The sequence below is a fragment of the Gadus macrocephalus genome, chromosome 2 (genome assembly GCF_031168955.1).
Source record: "Gadus macrocephalus chromosome 2, ASM3116895v1".
Lineage (NCBI taxonomy): Eukaryota > Metazoa > Chordata > Actinopteri > Gadiformes > Gadidae > Gadus > Gadus macrocephalus.
This window is the reverse complement of record NC_082383.1, coordinates 13,836,209-13,857,832: the sequence shown is the minus strand read 5'-3', so window position 1 is coordinate 13,857,832 and position 21,624 is coordinate 13,836,209. Positions and strand designations below refer to the sequence as shown.

General features: G+C 45.0%; 1 protein-coding gene across 2 annotated transcripts; it reads left to right on the top strand.

Moving 5' to 3' along the window:
• Positions 1-1,173: 1,173 nt before the first annotated feature.
• Positions 1,174-19,827, top strand: LOC132450547 (uncharacterized). Of its 2 annotated transcripts, XM_060042608.1 has the most exons (10): positions 1,174-3,567; positions 6,178-6,239; positions 8,886-8,990; positions 9,284-9,433; positions 14,104-14,252; positions 14,855-15,023; positions 15,888-16,016; positions 16,441-16,576; positions 16,762-16,910; positions 17,671-19,827. In XM_060042608.1, exons 1-9 carry the CDS (start codon positions 1,709-1,711, stop codon positions 16,886-16,888), a joined length of 2,886 nt encoding a protein of 961 aa, XP_059898591.1. In that variant the 5' UTR covers positions 1,174-1,708; the 3' UTR covers positions 16,889-16,910; positions 17,671-19,827. The 2 variants fall into 2 exon arrangements, with proteins under 2 accessions (XP_059898591.1, XP_059898592.1); XM_060042609.1 differs by lacking the exon at positions 8,886-8,990 and having other exon boundaries at positions 1,175-3,567.
• The last annotated feature ends 1,797 nt before the right edge of the window (positions 19,828-21,624 follow it).

Sequence of the window (21,624 nt, the reverse complement as noted above, 5' to 3'; positions counted from 1 at the left end):
TTTTTAATTTCATATTGAACATTAGTGAACTAATAAAAGTCTATATTGTACTGAACGCTGTTGTTCCTTCTTGTATTTGGCTAATCAATGGGGTATAGACTGCATGGGGTAGTGGTCTGTTAGAATCTGCTGGGATAGGTCTTGAATATAATCCGTTATCCAGGCCCATTATTGGGCATGTGGTAGGTTTTTTATTGGATTGGAGCAGACTTTGATTCGAAAAAAAAAGTGATCGGATTTCAACATAAACATTGTTCATTTGATAACACTACCCATCTGGGCGTTTCCAGAGATGGATGGGTGTGGTATTCATAAACTAGGCCTACAGCTGGTGCACCTGATCAGGCCAGGAGGAGGGGCTGAAGTGCTGACTCGACTGTTCCGCTGCTTTTTTTGTCCAATTCCAGGATAAGACCGTAGCGCCGCGGATTCAGGAAGAAAGATGTTCACCGAACCATTCAAAAGTCATGAGCATTCATAAGATCTTAGTAAACATGGAAAATTACATTGGTAATTATAGAATGCTTTTCGCTAATGGGATTTATAAAACAATCAATTCCAAGTGTCAAGACTTAGAAATACCTATTGGCAATATTTCGTATGAGGAGAAATTAGTGTTATTTTCATAATGAACGTACATAATCAACTATTTTTACGAAAATAATCTGGCCGTAAATAGACGGATGTCAATCAAAGCGCTCATCCCCTGAACAACAGGTGCCTCGAGTCCAGACAGCACTTTCAGACAGAAAGTGCTGCAAATGAACGGTCAGTTCTGATACACTTCTCAATGTGACCCCCTCCTTTCTTAGACATTTAGAGACCTAGATCATGTCCTCTTGGTTTCATTCTAAAGCATGAAACACTGATCATACACACTTGGCCTGCTGGGAACAGGGCACACGCGTATTATAAGAGCATCTAATTTTTCATTAGTTCCCCTGATCTGCATTTGTAGTCTCATGAGATTACTGACGGAAGCAAAATATTTTGGATGATTCATTAAGCTTTTTAAAAGGGCTCATAGACGTCCTTTATATATAAAGTGACCGCCTATCACAACCAAACCACCAAAAATGAGTGTGGAAGCAGCTGCCAAAAAGTAAATGTTGGGGTCACCAACATTTCCAGAGCTACCAATGGGAGAGAGAGAGAGAGAGAGAGAGAGAGAGAGAGAGAGAGAGGGTGGTAAACGGAAGTGAGACAGCGCAGCGGGTGGGGTTTCTGACTACGAGATGGACCTAGGTGTCAGAGGAAACATTGAGTGTGCACACGAACCTGGCTTATTATCTATCAGCATAAAAAACAACAACAATGATTGATGTAACCGTTGCGCTGCTGCCTAGCGCGCGACATCCATTCCATCCATGTTGTCTATAAGAAGAGGATGCATCAGTAGGAGGCTAACGCTAGCCAGCGACAAATCAGCGGTGTTTTTTTTTTTTCACATGAATGTCCGTTTTCTCCTGACGTTGGGTTGTGCGGTTCCCGCAACGCTGAGTACCAGATTGTCACTGTGGACGGATCGGCAACTTTAAATGGCTGTCTCACGGTACACTACCTAGCTAGTGTCACTAGCTAATGTTAGCTAGGAGAATGGTGTCTTTGCAGCAAGCTAGCTACTTAGCTGTTTATTTATATCAATGTTATGTAAGGACGGAGACCGTTTTAGCCTAGCCAGCTATACGGAACCACTAAAGTGAGAATAATGAATAACGCGCAACAAGATATGTCTCCGGATTTCGTCTTGATGCGCCTGGTGTCGGCGGCCGAGTATGACCGTTTGGACGAGCCCGATGATTTGATGTCTGGAGGCGGGGGGTTCGGTCCTGTCAAAGCCGTGTTGGGTCATCACGGCAACAATATCAACAGCGGGTTTGATCTGGACCGTAATAGCCCGTCGACAGGCCTCGGCTCAGACTCGCCGCATTACAGTTCACCGCTCCCTGGTAAAGGCGAGATGGACAGCGGGACGTGTTTGGGTCAAACAACACCAGGGTCCGAGGAGCCGCTAACTTCTCCTCCATCAGGCATCGGGGACTTCTCCGTGGCTGCTCAGCATTTCGTGGACTACCCTGTATCCCACGCACACGGCGCTGGGTCCCACGGCTCGCGAGCGAAGCTGATGGTTTTTCAGAACTTGCTCCGGTCGAGTGACGGGATCCTAGAATGCGGGCTAGAGCAGCCTCCCCCTGGGTTTCTCCACAACTCGGTTACTGGTGGCGGGGACGCAGAAAAACAGAGACGACCTCAATCAGGAAGTGTCTGTGTACCAGGTAGCACAACAACAAATAGCCAGTGTGTATTATCCTTACCACCGGTGAGCGGGAGAGAAAACACACACTGCATCTCCTCTGCAGAAGACTGCACACAGCAGCAACACCACCTCCAGTGGCACCCAGCTCTAAAACTATCAAAGGTACCGTCGGAAAGCTCCCAGGCCCCACAGCAGGGTGTCCAGGCACTAGAATCTGACACAGGTTCCGTTTTGTGCCATCGACATCGTCTGCTACTGACTGACCGCCTCTCTAAGTGGCCCCCATGCTTGTTGGACCAGAGCCTACACTTGAGTCTTTTGGACCCCATGAAGAACTGCACTGTTGGTGGGGATGATCCTGTCCTGGCCTTGGCACGACACCTCGGCCAGCTTGGGCACCATGCGGAGCTGATGGAGGCGAGGGAGGGGGGGGATCGACGAGAGGACCTGGTGCTGCCCCTCACTCGGTGCTCATGTCACGGCGTGTTGACCTCAGCTACTGGGGGGATGGGCCCTGGCGAGGACCCCAGCGAGACCAGCGATGCTCTCTTGGTTCTCGAGGGTCTCGGGTCTGAAGAGGTGGGCAGGCTAGGTGACCAGGGGGGAGAGGGGGAGAGGGGTGTTGGCCTAACGGATGAAGGAACAGCCGGTGGGGAGGGAACCGGCTCTGTGTTCTCCAGCGGGACGCTCAGTGGTTTGATGCAGCAGGTCCACAGACTTGCAGAGGAGGCTGGGGTGTGTACCGATCAGAGCTGCCGTCAGTCGCTGGCTGGACCGGGTGCAGCAGTGTCGTTACCTCCCTCTGCCACCCACCTCACAGACCACTGTCCGACAACCACCGGCATCTCCATGCCCTCCCAGTACACACCAATCCTGCCGCAGGCTCCGGAGGCTGCAGCGGCTCTTGCTGGGCTTCATGTCTTGCCGAATGCCCTGCACTCCTCTAGCACTAACCACAGCCAGCGGCCCCAGCATCAGCACCAATCTCGCTCCCAGCCCCAGAGCCGGGCCACCACCCCAAAGCTGGGCATCGCGTCTGGGGGAGTGGGTCGCTCGGCCTCGCCGCTGGTCGTCCTGGAAGGGGAGGTCGGGAGGCGAGGGGCAGAGGGAGAGAAGACTCACCGGAAGTCAAGGAAGGGGGGGTCCTTAAAGGTGCGTCTCAGCAAGCTATTCCGAACCAAGAGTTCCAGCGGGGGTTCGGGGGGACTTCTGGACAAGAGGCCCTCCCTGGCGTCATCCACCTCGTCGGGCGGGAGCCTGCTTGATGTGTGGGGGTCGAGCTCCAGCAACACTGAACAAGACGGCTCCAGGTAAGAGGGCGGAGGGAGTAAGCAGGCCAGTTTGGTCACCTTTCTATAGAAGAACTATAGTATAAACAGCCTCATATGTTTTACACTTTGATTACGCCATGTGTCATTTTCAGCAGGAGAAACCTATAGACTCGCACACATTTTCAGCAAGTTCCCGAACATTTTCAGGTCAAATCTTTTTTAGGCAAGATCTACTGATCCAATCAGGAAAGAGATCCCCTGATTGATAAAAAATTAACCAACGGCAGATTATAAATTTGAAATGATCTTGTACATACGCAGGTGGGCACAGGCAACTTGAAACCAAGTGGTGTGAGTAGCCTCCGTGGCTCTGGGTCAAAGAGGTCCTCAAACCTGGGCTGGTACACTTGGTAAACGCGGCAGGGGATTCCAGGGGCTCCCTAAAAGAAGAGCACAGCGGCGGCCCCTGGACTTCCAAGTTCATCCTGCAGCGGTGTGTGCAGGGCGGTCTCTGAGGAGGCTGAGGCAGCGGAGAGGAAGGGCCATTTGCTATTTAAAAGCCCGGCCCCTTTCCTTAAACCGGCTCTTGTTGACGCTAACAGATGCTGCCACACATTCTGTATAGTGGGAATGTTACCCATTGATTGATTATCTTTGCTGTATTGGACTATTGATCATTGGACTGAAGCCCTCCGTTATGGAGCATGTGTCGTCAGGTGTCATTTTAACAGCGCTGACTCCTGTCCTCAGTTGTGTTGGAGATGAAAATGATGGGAGGAAAAAATAATATGCAGTTAAAGCAGCAGATTAAGAGGAAATTCTGATAACTGTAAATAGTTTTTAAAAGAACAAATGCAAAAAAATAAATTCTAAGTTGCTCGCACCGAACACTGCCCAATCATGCACAGATCAGGAAACAGTTTTTGTAGAGATTTTTCCTGGCTGGCATGTACCAAACTAGCCCTGAATGGTTGTTCTTTTGGCTGGCGGGTTGAAAATGTTGGGACAGCCTATAACACCGTAATACGGCATTCGTGTATGATTTAGTTATTTTCACAGAACATAAGATTTACAGATAGCTTGATGTTATGAATAATTTGATAATTTTGACTTACAGAATTATTGCCTACTTCTCTGTTAATTGATTCCCTCACAAAGTGAATCCTTGGCAAGCCAGCCATGGAGCCTTTCTTAACGTTGTCATGGCAATGAGAATCAGTGCAGTGCAGGAGAACAAAAAAAACCTTGATGCCGTTACCATGGCAAGAGGACTTTAGGACACATTCATTTAGCGGACAAGACGGCCATTGGCCATCCTCATGCATCTCATCCAACCAGCATCCAACATCCTAACCAAAGAAGGACTCAGACACATTCAACCCTCAGGACTGTGGGGTTGAATCTTTCACAGAGACTCTATTCAGAGAGCCGTCATCGTAGGACAAACACAGATGCCCCTCGTAACACCTAATGATGGTTCTGCTCCCTTCTCTGTGCTCAGGTAGTGGACTTATCTTGTGTAGTGTAGTCTACTCCCCGTGCCATGATACAGCAGAGCAATAATTCGTTTTTATGAGCCCCTGTGTGCCGTCGTCCTACAGGGAAGCCTCTTTGAAGAGAGTCTGTTGGTAAATGAAGACTTTCAATTGCGGTCACACTTGTATGTTTTTTGCAGTGGTCTGGGCTGTGAAGTGACACCGTTGACCTCAACGGGATCGCCAATGAGTGAATTACTGTTTAAGTTTGGCCTCCCGGTTCAAGTGAAACGCTCCGCCTGACCGAGATAAATTGGTTTATCGGTCGGATGCTGGTGTCGTCGCCTAAGGACACCTTGGGACTGCAGGTCACCCGTGTATTTGTGTCTGACCTGCTTTTCCAAAGGGACCGGCAGTAATTCAATCTGGGCAGCTCTCCTGCCTGATGTTTCAACGACGTGAGGCTAAGGTGCCATGCTTTCATAACACCAGTTTTATGTAGATTTCATCTTTTGTAATGACGACGTGAAAGATTGCTGGCATGTGGAGGCAGGAAAAGTGTGGTGTAGCCACTGTGTAGCGTCTACCACTCTTCTGTGCTGCAAGCTGTCTGAGCTTTGTGTCTATCAAGTGGATAGGTCAACCCACTTGAGCCTCAACTATGATTTTGATCAATCAATCGAGTTTCCAGATCCAAAACTAATGCTAGTTTTGTGTGTTTTTTAAATTATGAGTTAATCCTTAAATAATACCCCCCCCCCCTATTATTTATCTGGCTTTTGACATCGGCAGAAACCTTTATATATTATTGCTAATATTTAGTTATTTATGTTGTATAATGGTGTCCATATGGCGCTTGCCTCTTTGTCTGGTTGTTTTACAAGCTAAAAGCCTCTTTTATTCTGCTCGTTCCTTCCTTTCCTCTCCATTATGTCATATATCACACTGAACGTGTGTCCTATCAGTTACATCAGTTTTCAGGGGGAGTTTGCTTTATATAGCCTTCATAGTGTTTCCTGTGATGCTAGGTGTCTTTGCATGAAGGTTGTTGGAAACTGCTATATGTACTGCTTGTAAACAACCTTTACTCGTTTTTCTTTTCTCTCTCCGTCTCTGTCTCTCTCTTCCTCTTTCTCTGTGGCATTGTCTCTCTATCACCTTCCCCCCAACCTAGACTGCAGGTCTCCAGGCCCAATAGTGCCTTCTCACCGGTGTCCTTTAGTCCTCCCTTCACCGGTAAGTTGTGTGTGTATGCGTGTGTCTCAAAGCGTCTCTAGATATGCAATTCGACTCGATGGACCATTCAACCAACAAGATTGCAGACAAAAGTTAAAATAAACTATTGATAAGCTAATAATTTAAATGACAAAAAAACTAAACTTTTCCTTTTCCAACTTACTCCTCAACTTCTCCCTGTTTCTCAATTCATACATTTTCGAGCTCTTTATTGAGCCTTGCATACCCACTGTATCTTAAAGCCTCAGCATGCTTCGAAATAAGTCGATTTTGTTTTGGCTGGGAGGTTGAGACCGGAGAAGTCCTTTGAAAACAAAATTCTTTCATACTTGCGGTTTCAGTTTGATCACTAAACTATTAGTTAAAAACAGTGTGGTCTCCGTGGAGATGGGGAAATTGGATCCAAATAAATGACGCACGCCTGGCTTTTCTCATCGATCAAACACCGGGGTTTGCATTGCATTCATCTGAGTAGATTTCGGCCCCTTTTCGGCCCCTTATTTAATTTACTTATAGAAATGCTGATGAAGACATAAGCCAAATAAGCCTCCTATGTTTCTATAAATCAAATAAAAAGTTAAGGGAAATCATACGAGAGTGCAACGATTCGTCTATCCTCTTTTTTTTTACGAGGAAAAAATATAATTTTTTTATAATAATATTATTGATAACGTTTTTTTAGCAGAGTGGTTGGATCCTTTGTGGTTCCCCAACGAGGACATTCTGGTTTTGAATGAATTTGCATCGCTTATTTTTACCTGCAAGAGGGAAGATTTAGTGGTGAATTTAACCCAGACACGTGGCTTGCACCCAATGGCAGTTGTCAAAAGTCTTTTCCCTTTTCATCTTGGCCCATGAAACTGTTTGGTGTGGGCCCAGGAAGGCACAGACCACTTTCTTTTCCGCTGCTCGAGCTGCCTTATGATCTGTGACGGATTGTTCTATCAGGATTCTTTTACATGTGCAGTAATAATGAAGAACATGTGCATTGATACCAGCGAGGTCAAGCATGCTGTAGTCGTATTAACACAGGCCATTTCCGTGTTACACCTTTCACAGGCTAGCCCATGTGGTCCGTATTGTCAAAGCGGAAGCCTGCTTCTGATTTATGATAGTATAGGGAATGGTCTGGGTCAGTTTTAGCTGGGTAGCCTACTGTCCTCAATCCATACTTTTGGGTGCACTGTGTAGGATGCATTTTAATTTGCCTTTGCCTGGTAAATTGTACGTTTGGCGTCAGTGGTTAAAAAGTGTTGTTTTGTTTGCCTTAACCTAACCAATTAGTTGTGTTGTCTAAACTTAACCAAGTACTTACTTTTAAGTACAGTAAAACACAAAACCTGACCACCTGGGAGAAGGTCTTGTGCTTTGCCCCGAAGGCAAATTCTCCTGTGGGCTTTCTGATAGATAGTTAGTAGTTTTGTTTCATTCTAAATCGGTCAGTCAGATTCTTTTGTGAAGATTTTTCCAAGATTCTCCTACGGATTGGGGGTGGGGGGGTTGATCGAAACAAAAGAGGCTCATCCACTCATCAACACACGTCCACCTTTCTGAAGCAAAGTAGTGAAAGATGACTTGCGTGCAGGTGAACTGAGCGTTCCACGGCAATGAGAAGACCCGAGATTTCTCCTCATATGAGGCCAATAAAGCAATGATTAAAAAAAAAACAGGTCCGGCCCGACCCGGCCCGAGGATAGTGGTGGGAAATATCGTCACGACCCGGACCGCGGGTCCGGCCGGGTCCGGTCAGGTCGGGCTCGGGCTTGGAACTCTGTGCGTTTGGCGCGTTATTTAGGAGCGTAAAACGCGTCTAACGTGCTGTTTAGGGCGTTATGCCGATTTTCAACGCCTCTAACGTGCCGCGCGTAACGCGTTCAGTGTAGCCGTACCTTTAGTCTTTTGTTTCCATTGCCAATAAACACAATGGTATACTGCTAAAGAGGCTATAATGTGTCAAGTTATAGCCTAACTATGCAAATAACTCTATACATTTATGCTTCTATTCAAGCAGGCATTCTTGATTGTGAAAGCGACTTGTGAAGCCACTTTGGAAAAAAGCATCAACTGAATGGTTAAAATGTAAATATAATGCATTCAGTTGTTACATGACTACAAAACTAGAAAACAGTAGTCCAATAAAACGGAAAATAGGTGCAGATATAACGCATATGTAACCAAGCACATGCATTACACCCAATTCATAAATGTCTGATTGAATTTGCAGAATGTATTCATAACTAGCTGGAATGCCATTTAGTAGTATAGCCCGTCCTTACTTTGAGTTTTAAATCATTTGTTTAATTTTACCTATGCAAGCATATGGAAAGTGAAGGTAGACCTTGATCTCGAGTTGATTTTGTATTTGTCAAAGGCTGTCAAGAGTCTACCACTGTCTTTTTAAGCAGTTCAGTACCATTCACCATCGAGTGGCATCGTGACCTCACGTAACAAAAAACTTTTGCCAGCCAGCTTTTGAAAATGACCGTTCCGGTCAAATGTAGTTCCGCAGTGCCGTTGCTTCTAGTGTTAAGCTACAGCTAACACAGGTCTTTTTTCCCCTGTCCTTTTCTACTCTCTGTCTCCTTTCCTCCCATGGCTCTCTCCTCTATTCTGGGTGCGTTTGGTCGCGCCTTACCGTATGCCCAGGTGAGACGGTGTCTCTTGTGGATGTGGACATTTCCCGGAGGGGGCTCAACTCTTTGCACCCCCCGACCCCACCCCCTCCTCCCAGACGGAGCCTCAGTTTGCTGGGTACACTTCTTTCCACTTTTTCCCTTTCTTTCTCCTTTTCCCTCCCCTGAACCTTCTGTATCTGTATGGACATATCTCTCTTCGTCATGTGTTACTGTTTGCTCTATGTTTTGATTTATATTATTGACTGTTCTGTTTGTGTTTTATTTTGTCTTTCAAGACAGGTGACAAGCCTGCACGATTGACTCTTTATTTACCGTATATAAACCAAAACAAACCAATATACTGTGTTTTAGTAAGGGTATATGTTCATTGGTACACCAGTGACGATGTGTCTTCTGTTGTCCCTCCAGATGACTTTAATGGACCTCCACAGCAGCAGCAGCAACCAGGAGGCCCCTTCCTGGAGCGCAACATGGGGGTTTCGCTACAGTCGCTCCCCCCTCGCCCTCTGGCCCTCCCTCCGTCCATCAGCACCATCCAACACAGCCTCAGCCTCAATGGTGAGACACTCATACACTCACACTCACACTCTCACACTCAGTCAGTGTTAGGAAAAGTTGCTTTGGTTTACTAGTGCTTGAAGAGTTTGTGCTAGCTGTGAGCCAATTACGCACTTACAGATCCCTGCCCCCAGCAGATTTTAGATTATTAGTGTAAAGTCTGGTTTGTTTGTCTAAAATTCTGGTCAAATTTCTGTTGCAGAATTCCAGGTCATTTAATTTTCTTCTCAAGATTGATCTTCTTTTTCATGTAAAAGGTTCCTCTTGTCAGACAGTTCCAGTTCTACCACTAGAGGGCGACAGTGAGCTGTATTCCTTATGTCGTTTTCACTGTCACTTGTGTTACCATAAACCATTAAAACCTCTCCCTAAAACCGAAAAGGTTATGATTCAACTGCAACAAAAAACAAAAGAGGCCAGAGCACAACTTATAATGTTTTACTATGCGTCCAATGTTTAATTCATAATAAACGCAAAAGCAAAAAATAGGCATTCAATTGTGGATTAAAGTCAACAAATCGAATTCTATGTTAGCTGAATGTAATTAATTCAGACTATTTATTCCTCGACACACGCAACATTTAACCAGCATGTTGCTTGTGTCCGAGAGCAAAGCAACTTTACCAACCTTACCGTACGTCCACACCAGGAGCTCACAAAGTTTTGCTGCGAATATTTCTGTTCGCTTTGGTCGCTCATGACGTACAATTCAATTATGCAGACGCATTTAAAGGAGCCATCTGCTTTTAGTACAGACAGCCATATCAAAGAGTTAACTCCCATACACTTTGGCCATATTGCCGAGACGGTTTTGCTTGTTGGATAAAGTGCTTCGACAACAGTGATTCCCCCCAATATAAAAAAACTCCTAAAATGTAGGCTAATTACAACCGAGAACAAAAAACCCTGCGTGCTGTAGTAGGCTAGTTAAAATATGTTTCACTGATCTCCATCTGCACTCATTCGTCGCACTCAAAACAAATAGACATTGGCGCACATGGCTAATTTGCATACGTGCACAGGACTGGTTGGCTCTGCAAAGCAAATAATGGAACATATCTATCTATCTATCAACGCGTGTCTATTTTTAATGTGATGTATTGTGTGTATGTCCAGTCAGACTTGTTCTGTGTGGTCTTGTAGGCTACTGTCCTGTGTGGGCCGTACCACCTAAATGGATTCCCGACGATTTGTGTCGTTTGGTATTAATAAAGACTTGACTAGGCTATCTATCTATCTAGACTATTTAATTAAGAATTATTCACCTCAGGCTCCGTGAATAGTGGGGAATAGAGGGATAAAAGACAAGAGATATATTGTCATTTATCCCTCGTCTTGTCGATTAGTTTGTTTATGTGACGATTTCAAAAACTTTTTGGGTTTTGTTTAAAGCATGCTACACGCGATTGGTTGGTTAGATTGGTGGCATGGAAAGCAAATGAAAATGATTCCCGCTTAAATACGAACGTTCTAGATCTATAAATACTCCCGCTTATCATCACTTGGTATCCAAACCACTATGGCGTTTCGATCTCTGAACTGAAAAAGGGTTGGGTCGTACAACGCCGGGTGCCCAGTTACAGCCGCGATTAATACTTCAGCCGACATTTTGTTCAGTGAGTGAATAAAGGTAGGTAGGAACCAAAGTGCCTGCCGGTGTTCCCTGGGATCCACGCAAGCGAAGAGCGTCTACATTCCGATTGGCTGTCAGTGTTTGGCCGCTGAAGCGCGTCATAGTCATTTGCATAAAGTTAAAACGTTTTCAACTTTTTTTTGACGCTCTGGTCGCTCAACTTTGGCCGCTGGTAGCGTTGGTCGCTTTGGTCGCTCTTGCCCATAGAAAGTGAATGACTTCCGGCGATTTGGTCGCTCAATTCGCTTCTGGTGTGGACGTACAGTTAGTCTTCTACTCTGAATGTCTGCAATCGGATTTCAGTCGTCTGCGTTCTTGCGGTGAATGCGCTAGAAGCCATTTCAGTGCCTCCACGGTCCTAGCCTCATGCCCAGGGCTGAACCACCTTCCAATTAGGGCTGGGATAAACGATTATTTTTTAAACGATTAATCTAGCGATTATTTTTTCGATTCATCTAACGATTCATTTTTTCAGTCCGATTCGATTATCTCCCCATTAATTGACTAATAGCAATTTATACATGTTGATTTACATATCTGAATGAAAAAAATATGAATTCCTTAACATTTCAATACTTGTTTATTGCTTTTAAATTCCAAAATAAAAGTGCAAAGTAATGCATTCTTAGAATTCTACGGTGCTCGGTCATCTGCAGCTGCTACCGGGTGGCGCCTCTTCAGGTGCTGGTGAATTGCCGTGGTGCTAGAATGGAAAGTCATCTCCATTTTGCAAAGGAGAATATCACGGAATCGTTTCCTTTCACATTAAAGAATTCCCATACTTTAGAGGAACGAGTGTTTGGCGCCTTGCACTTATGAAAGTCTGAGGAGCCACTCGCGTTGCAACTACGCTCCGGCGCCGCTGTCACACTAAATTTGTACCGGCTGCCAAATTTGTACCGGGCGCGTCATCCATACGTAATCCATTCCAAACCTGCCTGTCAGCAGATGATCGCGTCGTCCGTTGCCGGGCAGGTTTCAAAAAACATTCGCGCTCATGTTGCCAAAGACGAAATAACATAATACAGTTAACGGATCGCTAGATAACACTTGTTTTTACTTTATATTTGTATTGTATTTAATTGTTTGATCAAATTTAGCTAGTAAACTGAGTGTTTAAAGCGGGTTTCAAAAAACGTAATTTATGCGTCGACGCAGGGGCGGACTGGCCATCGGGATTACCGGTCCCCGGTGGGCCGATGGCCGAAAATACTATTATGTACCGGCCCACGCCCATCATCGCATCAGCCCTATAATGGTTATCACAGCGGCACAAGCGTAATTTTCTCCAAGAGCTATACCTATATAATCAGAATCGCACTGACTGAGTTTTATACTGCTACTCGCAATCGGTCTTCACACTCATGGTGACTATTTTTCGATTTTTTTTTAAGTGTCTTCTAATATGTGTTTTACAGACTTCGGAAGTCCAACGTAAGAAAAGATCTCCACCTTATTAATAAACACCTCTAAATTGGTTCTTACACAGCCGAAGTGTTCTCAGCTGTGCGGATTGAGGTAGAGAATTTGGATTTGCATACATACACGCAACGCGGCACCCAGTTCTACGCATGCGCTCAACCCATGAGGAGAAAGGGATTGTTAGCGGCGAATGTCTCCAGCTTGAGACCCGCTGAGGGACCACCGCCGGAGGCTGAGGTGCCTAAGCGCTGCCCGGCAACGATCCCTTTCTCCTCCTTGTCGTGGTTCAGTCTACTTCACATTGATGAGGACGTTGAAGAACCAGGAACGTCGGAGAACCCAACGCGGTCGTTTGAGATTCATAATATCGGCTCACACATCTTTTGGCCGTTATAATATTATATGATATAGATATCTATGTAGGCTATATGATAATATTTTGATATAGAGCTCCAGGACTCCCGTGTGTTCTAGAATATTTACGGCTAAAGGCTAAAGGCTGTGTGAGCCTCGCCATTGCGATACATCCACTGTAAACAGAGCGAATGGTACCGTGGCTGCAAGCTGCTCAGGGCCACACCCCCACCCTCCTCCTTGACCCGCCTCGCTCCTCCTCATTTGCATTATAGCTACAGCCACCAAAACAGCGCATTTGGGGGAAGCTCAATGTGCGACTGGCTCGGAGTGGCTGTAACTCTGCACCACGGCTGAATTTCGGGAACGTCGTTATGTAACTTACTGTTTTGTTATGCACCTTCGGCACCCCTACACACACAAACAATCACACACCCAGCATGCAACACTACTGATACCACTGATGTTCACACCCCATCGTATGTTCTGTTCTGTTCATTTCTAATATATTGTTCATGCTAATTCTACCCTCTGATTCCAGTTTCTTTATTGTGTGGTCTTTCTCTGCTGACATTCATTCCTTAAGGCTTTGTAGTTATACTTGTATAACCATCTGATACTAGCCAAGAGTTAAGCATATTCATCTAGCAAACTATACCTACCTTGGAGTGTTACAATAGCCAATAATCATTTTATTCCATGTGTCCATCCAGGCAAATTGGTGGATCCAAATGTTATTAAAAAACAAACATACATATATGATGTAATTTCTTTGTAATCATCCAAAATAATGTTAAGTGTATGGGTATTTTTCCCAGAAGGCCACTGACTGTTCGATACGCGCGATCCATTGAGTGGGCAACGCGGCGTGTACTTAGTGGGCCGCGCGCCGTGTATTGAGTGGGCCGGTCTGACAGCAACTCCCGGGCCACTTTTTTCCCCCAGTCCGCCCTGGTCGACGTCATCGATTACGTCGTCCCAGCCCTACTTCCAATCATGGGCTGATGTCGGATCAAATAAGTTGATATACCGAATCAGTGGTAGTTCGAAAATGGAGAATTTTTGCCTGCCTCGACGCTGCCTTTTGTCTGCCTCGACGCTGTTCTTTAAAATCAGGTTTAAAACTCCTACTTAATAAACGTTACAAAGAATGTCTACGCTTTCCTATGTATGCTCTTACCTTAATCTTACAAGAGATATTGTAAAATATAAGTGGGGGGTCCATGGAAAACTTGCCTTTCCCTGCTTCTCCCGTTTGCAGACACATTCCTCGGCGGCCTGCCCAGACCCATCCCCCTACGTCCCGACGGCCAGCAGCCCCCCCCCAGGCTGGGCACCCGGCCCCTCCTCTGCCCCCTCAGCCGGCCCGACGCCAGCAGCTTCGCCACCAGCCTACGGGAACTTGAAAAGGTAGCGGTACTGTGCCCCGGCAACAGTGTGGTCGCTACTTTGACCCACGTCTGATATTAGAAACAGCCATCCGGCTCTGAAGGCCTGGAGGGCGATTTCCGTGTTGCTGTCCAAAGATGTGGACTACCGTCTGAGCTTTTGGGACCAATATATGTTGCGTCTACATTTTTGTTGCGCTCTATTCTTTCTGATCCTTGAATCATTACTTTTGCACGATATTTTACTCTGGCTTTACCCTGCTCTCTCCAGCTATTTTGTATGCATCCCCTCTCTCTTTAAATGAGAGTATATCGCCGCGGCAACGGGCAACTATAAATGCTGATGCGCTACGATTAGCGTAGCTATTGTCTCACTAGCCAGAGGGACTATTATTAGCCTGTAGGACCTCCAAGTGATGGTTGCATGACTAACTTCCCTGGTGATGTAATCACGGGCGGGAAATCAGGAAGGAAGCACTTTTACAAAACAATTACACCTAAAATAATACTCACGGCGATACATCCTGTGGTCGTTGTTCATCTGACTGCTCAGAGGGTATACAGGATTTGGGGGTAAATGATGACGTGCGGTTGTTTTCTCTGTTTGTGTTGGTTAACGTCCAGTGTGGCTGGTACTGGGGCCCCATGAACTGGGAGGACGCCGAGATGAAGCTGAAGGGGAAGGCGGACGGGTCGTTCCTCGTGAGGGACAGCTCAGACCCCCGCTACATCCTCAGTCTGAGCTTCAGGTCCCAGGGGGTCACCCACCACACACGCATGGAACATTACAGAGGTGAGATGTGCATCTCAACGCTTGCACACGGCCTCGCACAAGATCTTAACCAGATACACATTATTGCCATTCTTGAATCGAAACTATTTAAACCACATGCTCCAGAAGTCTGACTAGGGATGGGGATCATTAATATTTATTGATATCGATAACATTTTCGATATTCCTTAACGATCCGAGTCTTTATCGATACCACTATCGATACTTTTCTATTAATTAGTGGAAATACGTGTTTTTAGTGATGAGGAAAATATTTAGGAAATAAATAATTGTATTTTTAATTGAATATGTAATTCTTAATAAATATTGACATCAGTAGTTTTAATTATTATATATATTATTATATATAACAGTCGTTTTACTGAGCCAACCTCAACACATCATCACGCAGCACATCTGAAACTTTATTTACTTTTTAAGATGACTAGCTTGCATGCTGCCGATTACAACACCGATTTCACAATTGGATTACTATTTTTAACTGACGGGACTAGCAACAATGTCTGTCGATTGTCGATCTGTCAATGTGTGCGATTACCGCTCGTACTTTGAGTGGATGATTTTTTTTTTTTCATTTGATTAAAATGCCGTTAGGCAACTCGAGGGACACAGCATTACGTTACAGAACCTATGGGACAAGAAACATAATAAATGAATGACGGGACTCGATAGTGGTATCGATAAGCCCAAACGTTAATGATTTTCGGGTTTTGAAAAAAGTGGAACCGGGTCCTTGATAGAACTGGGTTTCAATCCCCATCCCTAAGTCTGACAGTATTTGAATAGGTGTCTCTCTCTCCCTGTCTCTTTTCTCATTCGGTTTCTACTCCTATTCTGTGTCTGTCTGTCTGTCCCCCCTCATAGGTACCTTCAGTCTGTGGTGTCACCCAAAGTTCGAGGACCGCTGCCACTCAGTGGTGGAGTTCATAGAGCGAGCCATCATGCACTCCAAGAATGGGAAGTTCCTCTACTTCCTGCGCTCCAGAGTGCCAGGTCAGTCTCTCTTCTCTTTATCTCTTTCTCTCGGATCAGTCTCTATGAGCTGGGGCTCAGAGGGCAGTCACAATGCCTCAGGTTAGGATAGCCCATGGCTTACTTGACTCATGTTCACACACGCACACAAAGGTTCCATCTACCCAGGGCAAGTTCCCTGTCCTTGATTTACACAGGCTATTTAAAGGCTAAGTAAACCCTGGTTTTAGCAGGGGTACGTCTGCCCTCGAGTTACACAAAAATGCTATCTTTCAGACGTAAAATAGCATTTCTTAAAGGTTTTCTAATAACGGACCCATTGGGGTACATATGAGTGAGTGGAAAGACCATGGTCACACCCGCCCGCATGTGGATTGCCAATTTCAGAAATTTTACCCGAAAAGGACCATTGTAATTAAGGAGCTGTGTGTGTGTGTCTCTGCAGGTCTGCCCCCTACTCCCGTCCAGCTACTGTATCCGGTGTCCAGATTCAGCAGCGTCAAGTCCCTCCAACACCTGTGCCGCTTCTGTATTCGACAGCTGGTTCGCATCGATCACATCCAAGAGCTGCCCCTGCCCACGTACGTATGCACACGCACACATTATGTAATAAACACGGCTCAAATTAGTGTTTTTACTATTCGTCACTTTACTTTTTTTCTCTCTACTTGATTTTCCCTGTGTCTCTCTCTCTTGTTCTCTGACAATTTTTATCTCCTTCTTTCTTTTGCTTTCTTTCTTTCTTCTGGCTGGATCTGTCCCCCAGGCCTCTGATCATGTATCTTAGGAAGTTCTACTACTATGACCCCGAGGAAGAGACGTACCCACCCATCGAGGAGAAGGCGAAGGGGCCCAAACAGCACACTCAGCCGGGGGTGGAGTCTCAAACGTAGCGCTGGAGCCTGATTGGACCGAGTGTGTTATCTAATTTATATATCTTTGTGACATTACATTGGTAGAGAGTGAGGCCCCGTTTACACGAGGACGCTTGCGGGTAAAAACGACAAAATATTTTATCGGAAGTGCCTTTCGTTTAGGCCGTGACAGCGTTTTTGGGGCATGAAAACACATAAATCTGAAACCAAAGAAAAGTGGAAAAGTTGAATACGCTCCGCCGTAGTGTTTCCGTCTACACTGCCAAGACGCAAAACACTGCTCAGATCTGCTCACGTCGCGTACGCGTTTACGTCACATACGTGTGCCAGTACAAGGAAATAAACAAACATGTCCGATTATTTCCATGCGTCGGACCTTCAAGCTGCTCTGGCAGCTCTAACAAGCGTACGGGAGTCTTTCCACGAAATGTACAGGATACGTACAGATAGTATTACTGAACTGAGAAGGATCTTTTTGGTTTTTGCGGCACGGATAAGAGAAGAAGGAAGATTCGACGCATGCGCTCAGACATGGCGGTGTTGTGTGATAATGTATCACAGCATCACCTAGCCGCCTGGCATGCATACCCAATCGAATTCCACAGACTTTTGCGTCACCGTATGCACGCAGATTTCCTCCCGAAAACACTTGTCTAAACGCAGAATAAAAAGTGAAGACGCGACGCCACTTTTGCGTCTTCTGTTCAGACCGTCATCGTGTAAACGTAGCCTTAGTAGACATGCATTGTAAATTCATCTGTCATTTATGCAAAACTTGTGACTCTCGTTTTTCTGCCTAGGAGTTTTGTTGTTTTTGCTTTTATTTTGTTACTCGACCAGAGGACCTGAGGACAAACCACCAGGAAATGGATACAGTCGTGAGACTGAAGCCAATCAGAATCACCTCGCTTGGCTCTTCATGTGTATGGAGTTGTAGATGAACCACCCTCCCCCTTTGCGGCTCCATTTTTGACCATCTGGGACATTGGGAGGGGCAGGGGATGTAAATACTACTCCTCTCTTGAGATGTCATGGCTGAGCAGCGTAACTCCAGGAAGTGACTGGTTTCAGCGAAGGTGCTAACTTGCTGAAACAAAACCCCATGTCGTGTCTGAATTCCACATCGCTTCAAAAGACAATTCCGAGAAATTAATTTATTTACATGTTTTTTGGTTTTTCATGTTGGACATGCTGAGAGGTATTGAAACAACACAATGAATACTATGCAGTATTTAACAGAGACACAATGGTAGGTACGAAGAGGTAACGCCACACAGCCAGCTCATCATTTGTGTGTTGCTAGATAATTTACCAAAGGTTAATACATGGGACTGCGGTGGTTGTAGAAAATAGTGGTTGCAGCACCAGGGACAGTGGACACACACACACACACACACACACACACACACACACACACACACACACACACACACACACACACACACACACACACACACACGTTATAAAGAAACTTGTTGACTTATCCGTGAACCTTAAATGGCACAGACAATAGTCATTTCTGCTGTAATACTATTCAAAACTTATTCTCCTAAGCCAAAACATGGTATTGGCCAATTAGAATTGATCTGGCACTGAGCCTGTTTGGTAGAAAATACACTCTAGATGCTCTACGACTTCAGCTAAGAATGGGAGGCTTAAGGACTTAAGAAGCGTTAATTGTCTGACATTAAAGGAAAAAACTCTTACAGGAAGAACGACTGCTACCCCACTAAAATGCTCTGGTTTGGATTTCCCAAATATTGCTGTTCCACCGAAAACAACTGTATTAACTTTTGGGTTCGGGAGAATCAGTGGGTGGGGGGAGGGCTGGGTGCATCCATACATTGTGTGATTGAGGCGTCACTTTAGTAGAGTTGCATCCCAGTCGAGACAGATATTGTACACTTATTTGATCCCCTTCACGTGTCAACGGTATTTGTCAATCCGGGTCCAATCAGCCCCCTTAACACTCTTAAAGATGTCTGGGTAGGCAGCAGGCTAGGGCACCGACAGTTTAACCCCAGGCGTCGACCAGGCGTCTAAGGAGATGGTAGGAATATTTGTCCCAGTTGACCGCTACAGCCTGAAGAACAGTGTCCTTGCAAGTCTGGACTATGGGGATGCTTTGATGAAACAAGTGGTATTTTGTTATGGAATGGAAATGTTTAATTCCGTTATCAAAAAAAGTAGCTTCTACATTACTGCGGTCATGGTATTGGACGTGAGAAGTGTCCCGTTTCACCGCTCACCATCTGCATATAACAGAAGGCCAACATTGTTATGGATTACTGGTGACGTCTCTGACTGACCAAGAGTGTTGTTGCTGAATAAGTTCACTATGTTTCGCTGCAAGTCCTCGGCCTTTACCTTGGTTATGAAAGCAGAAGTGCTACAATGTGGCAGAGAAAAAGTGCTTCAATAGGAAAAGAATACACTTCAATGTTTGAAGTTCCGGCTTCTCAATTTTAACGACCACATGTACGAAGTATTTTCCTGGTGTAAAGGAATTGTTTTGACTATCTGCTAGGACACAGTCGGACCGTTAACCGCATTTTCACGGTTTTCCATTAGATGGGTTGGAAATTAGGATTTAAGTAAAAGCAAATCAAAGGTGGTGATGTTCATTCGCTCCGTTCAGGTTCAAAGCCTAAATGTCCTCTACCTTCCAGACTTGCTGTTTGTACTGAGAATGAGGTGTATGCGTGTGTGTGATTGTCTTTGAGCGCACGTTTCTGTATATATTTGTATGTGTGTACATATTGTATGATGGGTATATTTGTAGCGGAGCACAGTTACAAATCAAAAAACTGTCCTTGACATTCTATGCCTATGTATGGGCGTGTGTCTGCAAGAGAGAGATATCACTGAGGTATATGGACTGCTCCGAGCTGCACTGGAAGTCTTGTCTTTTACCAGACAAACCTGCGTCATCCGAAGAAATAAAGTGTTCAAACCGATCGATTGCTTGCATAGTCTTATCTGAGAGTGACAAAGACACACAGGTTATAAGGAGGGAGCATGCTTCACAATGTTTTGCAAGAGCCTGAGTTTGCATCCATCTTGTAATGTAGGCTACTGTAATCTAAGACTGTTTTCATCTTGACTTGTGCTTTGGAAAAAAGATAGTTCAAAAGGACCCATAGGACTATTCATACACTATTTCATTACTTTAAAGTAGACATTTTATACCACCAGGTGTGAGTGTGATTAGCCTTACAAGCCGTTTCGAAAATCTGCTTGATAGATGAGCAACGTTTACTTCAGTCCACTGGGTAGGCTGGTAGACTGATCTATCCAGCACAGGTCTAGGAGGAAAAGCCCACTAGTGATGTCATATATGGGGCAGATAACGCCTGGTAACTAGAAAATGCAATTCCTGCAGAAAATGCAGTGAGTGCTGTAGTGCAAAGTGAGGTTGAAAATATTTTTTAATAAAGCCATACAGATTAAGACATAATGAAACGTTAATCAAGTGATTGGACAAAAGTTCAAAGTCTAAATGGAGTAAACCATGTAAACATGCACACCATTTAAGAAAATGAAAATGGTTGGAAACAAATAAAGTGACAGCTGAATGAAAAGCGCAAAGCATTGCTAAAAATGCAGAAATGTAAAATGTATTGAACTGAAGAATCTCAAAGGTAAAATGTATTGCCCTGCACTGCTGGTAGGTGTGCATAGCGAGCCGGTGCGGTGCGTGATTAAAAGTAGCCCAATAGAGCGGGAAAAACAGCCCAATCTAGCAACACTGTCTGAACGTCCTACAAAAGCAGCCCAATCTGGCGTGAAAAACTGCCCAATCTGGCAACACTGATGAACGCCCTATCGCTTACCCATTGACTCCCATGTAAAAAAAAATATATAGTATTTTAAAAGTTGAATATCTTAAAAAGTATAAAATGTTAACAAAAATCTGAAGAGAAGCTCGCGATTCCAAGCTATTCTGAACATTTAAAAATTTTAATGAGTTTTCTAGGTGAAAAATTGAGGAAGGAGATAGGCAGGGGCGGACTGGGGGAAAAAAGTGGCCCGGGAGTTGCTGTCAGACCGGCCCACTCAATACACGGCGCGCGGCCCACTAAGTACACGCCGCGTTGCCCACTCAATGGATCGCGCGTATTGAACAGTCAGTGGCCTTCTGGGAAAAATACCCATACACTTAACATTATTTTGGATGATTACAAAGAAATTACATCATATATGTATGTTTGTTTTTTAATAACATTTGGATCCACCAATTTGCCTGGATGGACACATGGAATAAAATGATTATTGGCTATTGTAACACTCCAAGGTAGGTATAGTTTGCTAGATGAATATGCTTAACTCTTGGCTAGTATCAGATGGTTATACAAGTATAACTACAAAGCCTTAAGGAATGAATGTCAGCAGAGAAAGACCACACAATAAAGAAACTGGAATCAGAGGGTAGAATTAGCATGAACAATATATCAGAAATGAACTGAACAGCACATACGATGGGGTGTGAACATCAGTGGTATCAGTAGTGTTGCATGCTGGGTGTGTGATTGTTTGTGTGTGTAGGGGTGCCGAAGGTGCATAACAAAACAGTAAGTTACATAACGACGTTCCCGAAATTCAGCCGTGGTGCAGAGTTACAGCCACTCCGAGCCAGTCGCACATTGAGCTTCCCCCAAATGCGCTGTTTTGGTGGCTGTAGCTATAATGCAAATGAGGAGGAGCGAGGCGGGTCAAGGAGGAGGGTGGGGGTGTGGCCCTGAGCAGCTTGCAGC

Bases quoted from the DNA above. Each gene is read 5' to 3' on its own strand.
- LOC132450547 (XM_060042608.1), top strand. From the start codon at position 1,709: ATGAATAACGCGCAACAAGATATGTCTCCGGATTTCGTCTTGATGCGC. The intron at 6,240-8,885 runs GTAAGTTGTGTG...CCGTATGCCCAG, and splicing joins CTTTAGTCCTCCCTTCACCG to GTGAGACGGTGTCTCTTGTG. The intron at 15,024-15,887 runs GTGAGATGTGCA...CCCCCCTCATAG, and splicing joins ACGCATGGAACATTACAGAG to GTACCTTCAGTCTGTGGTGT.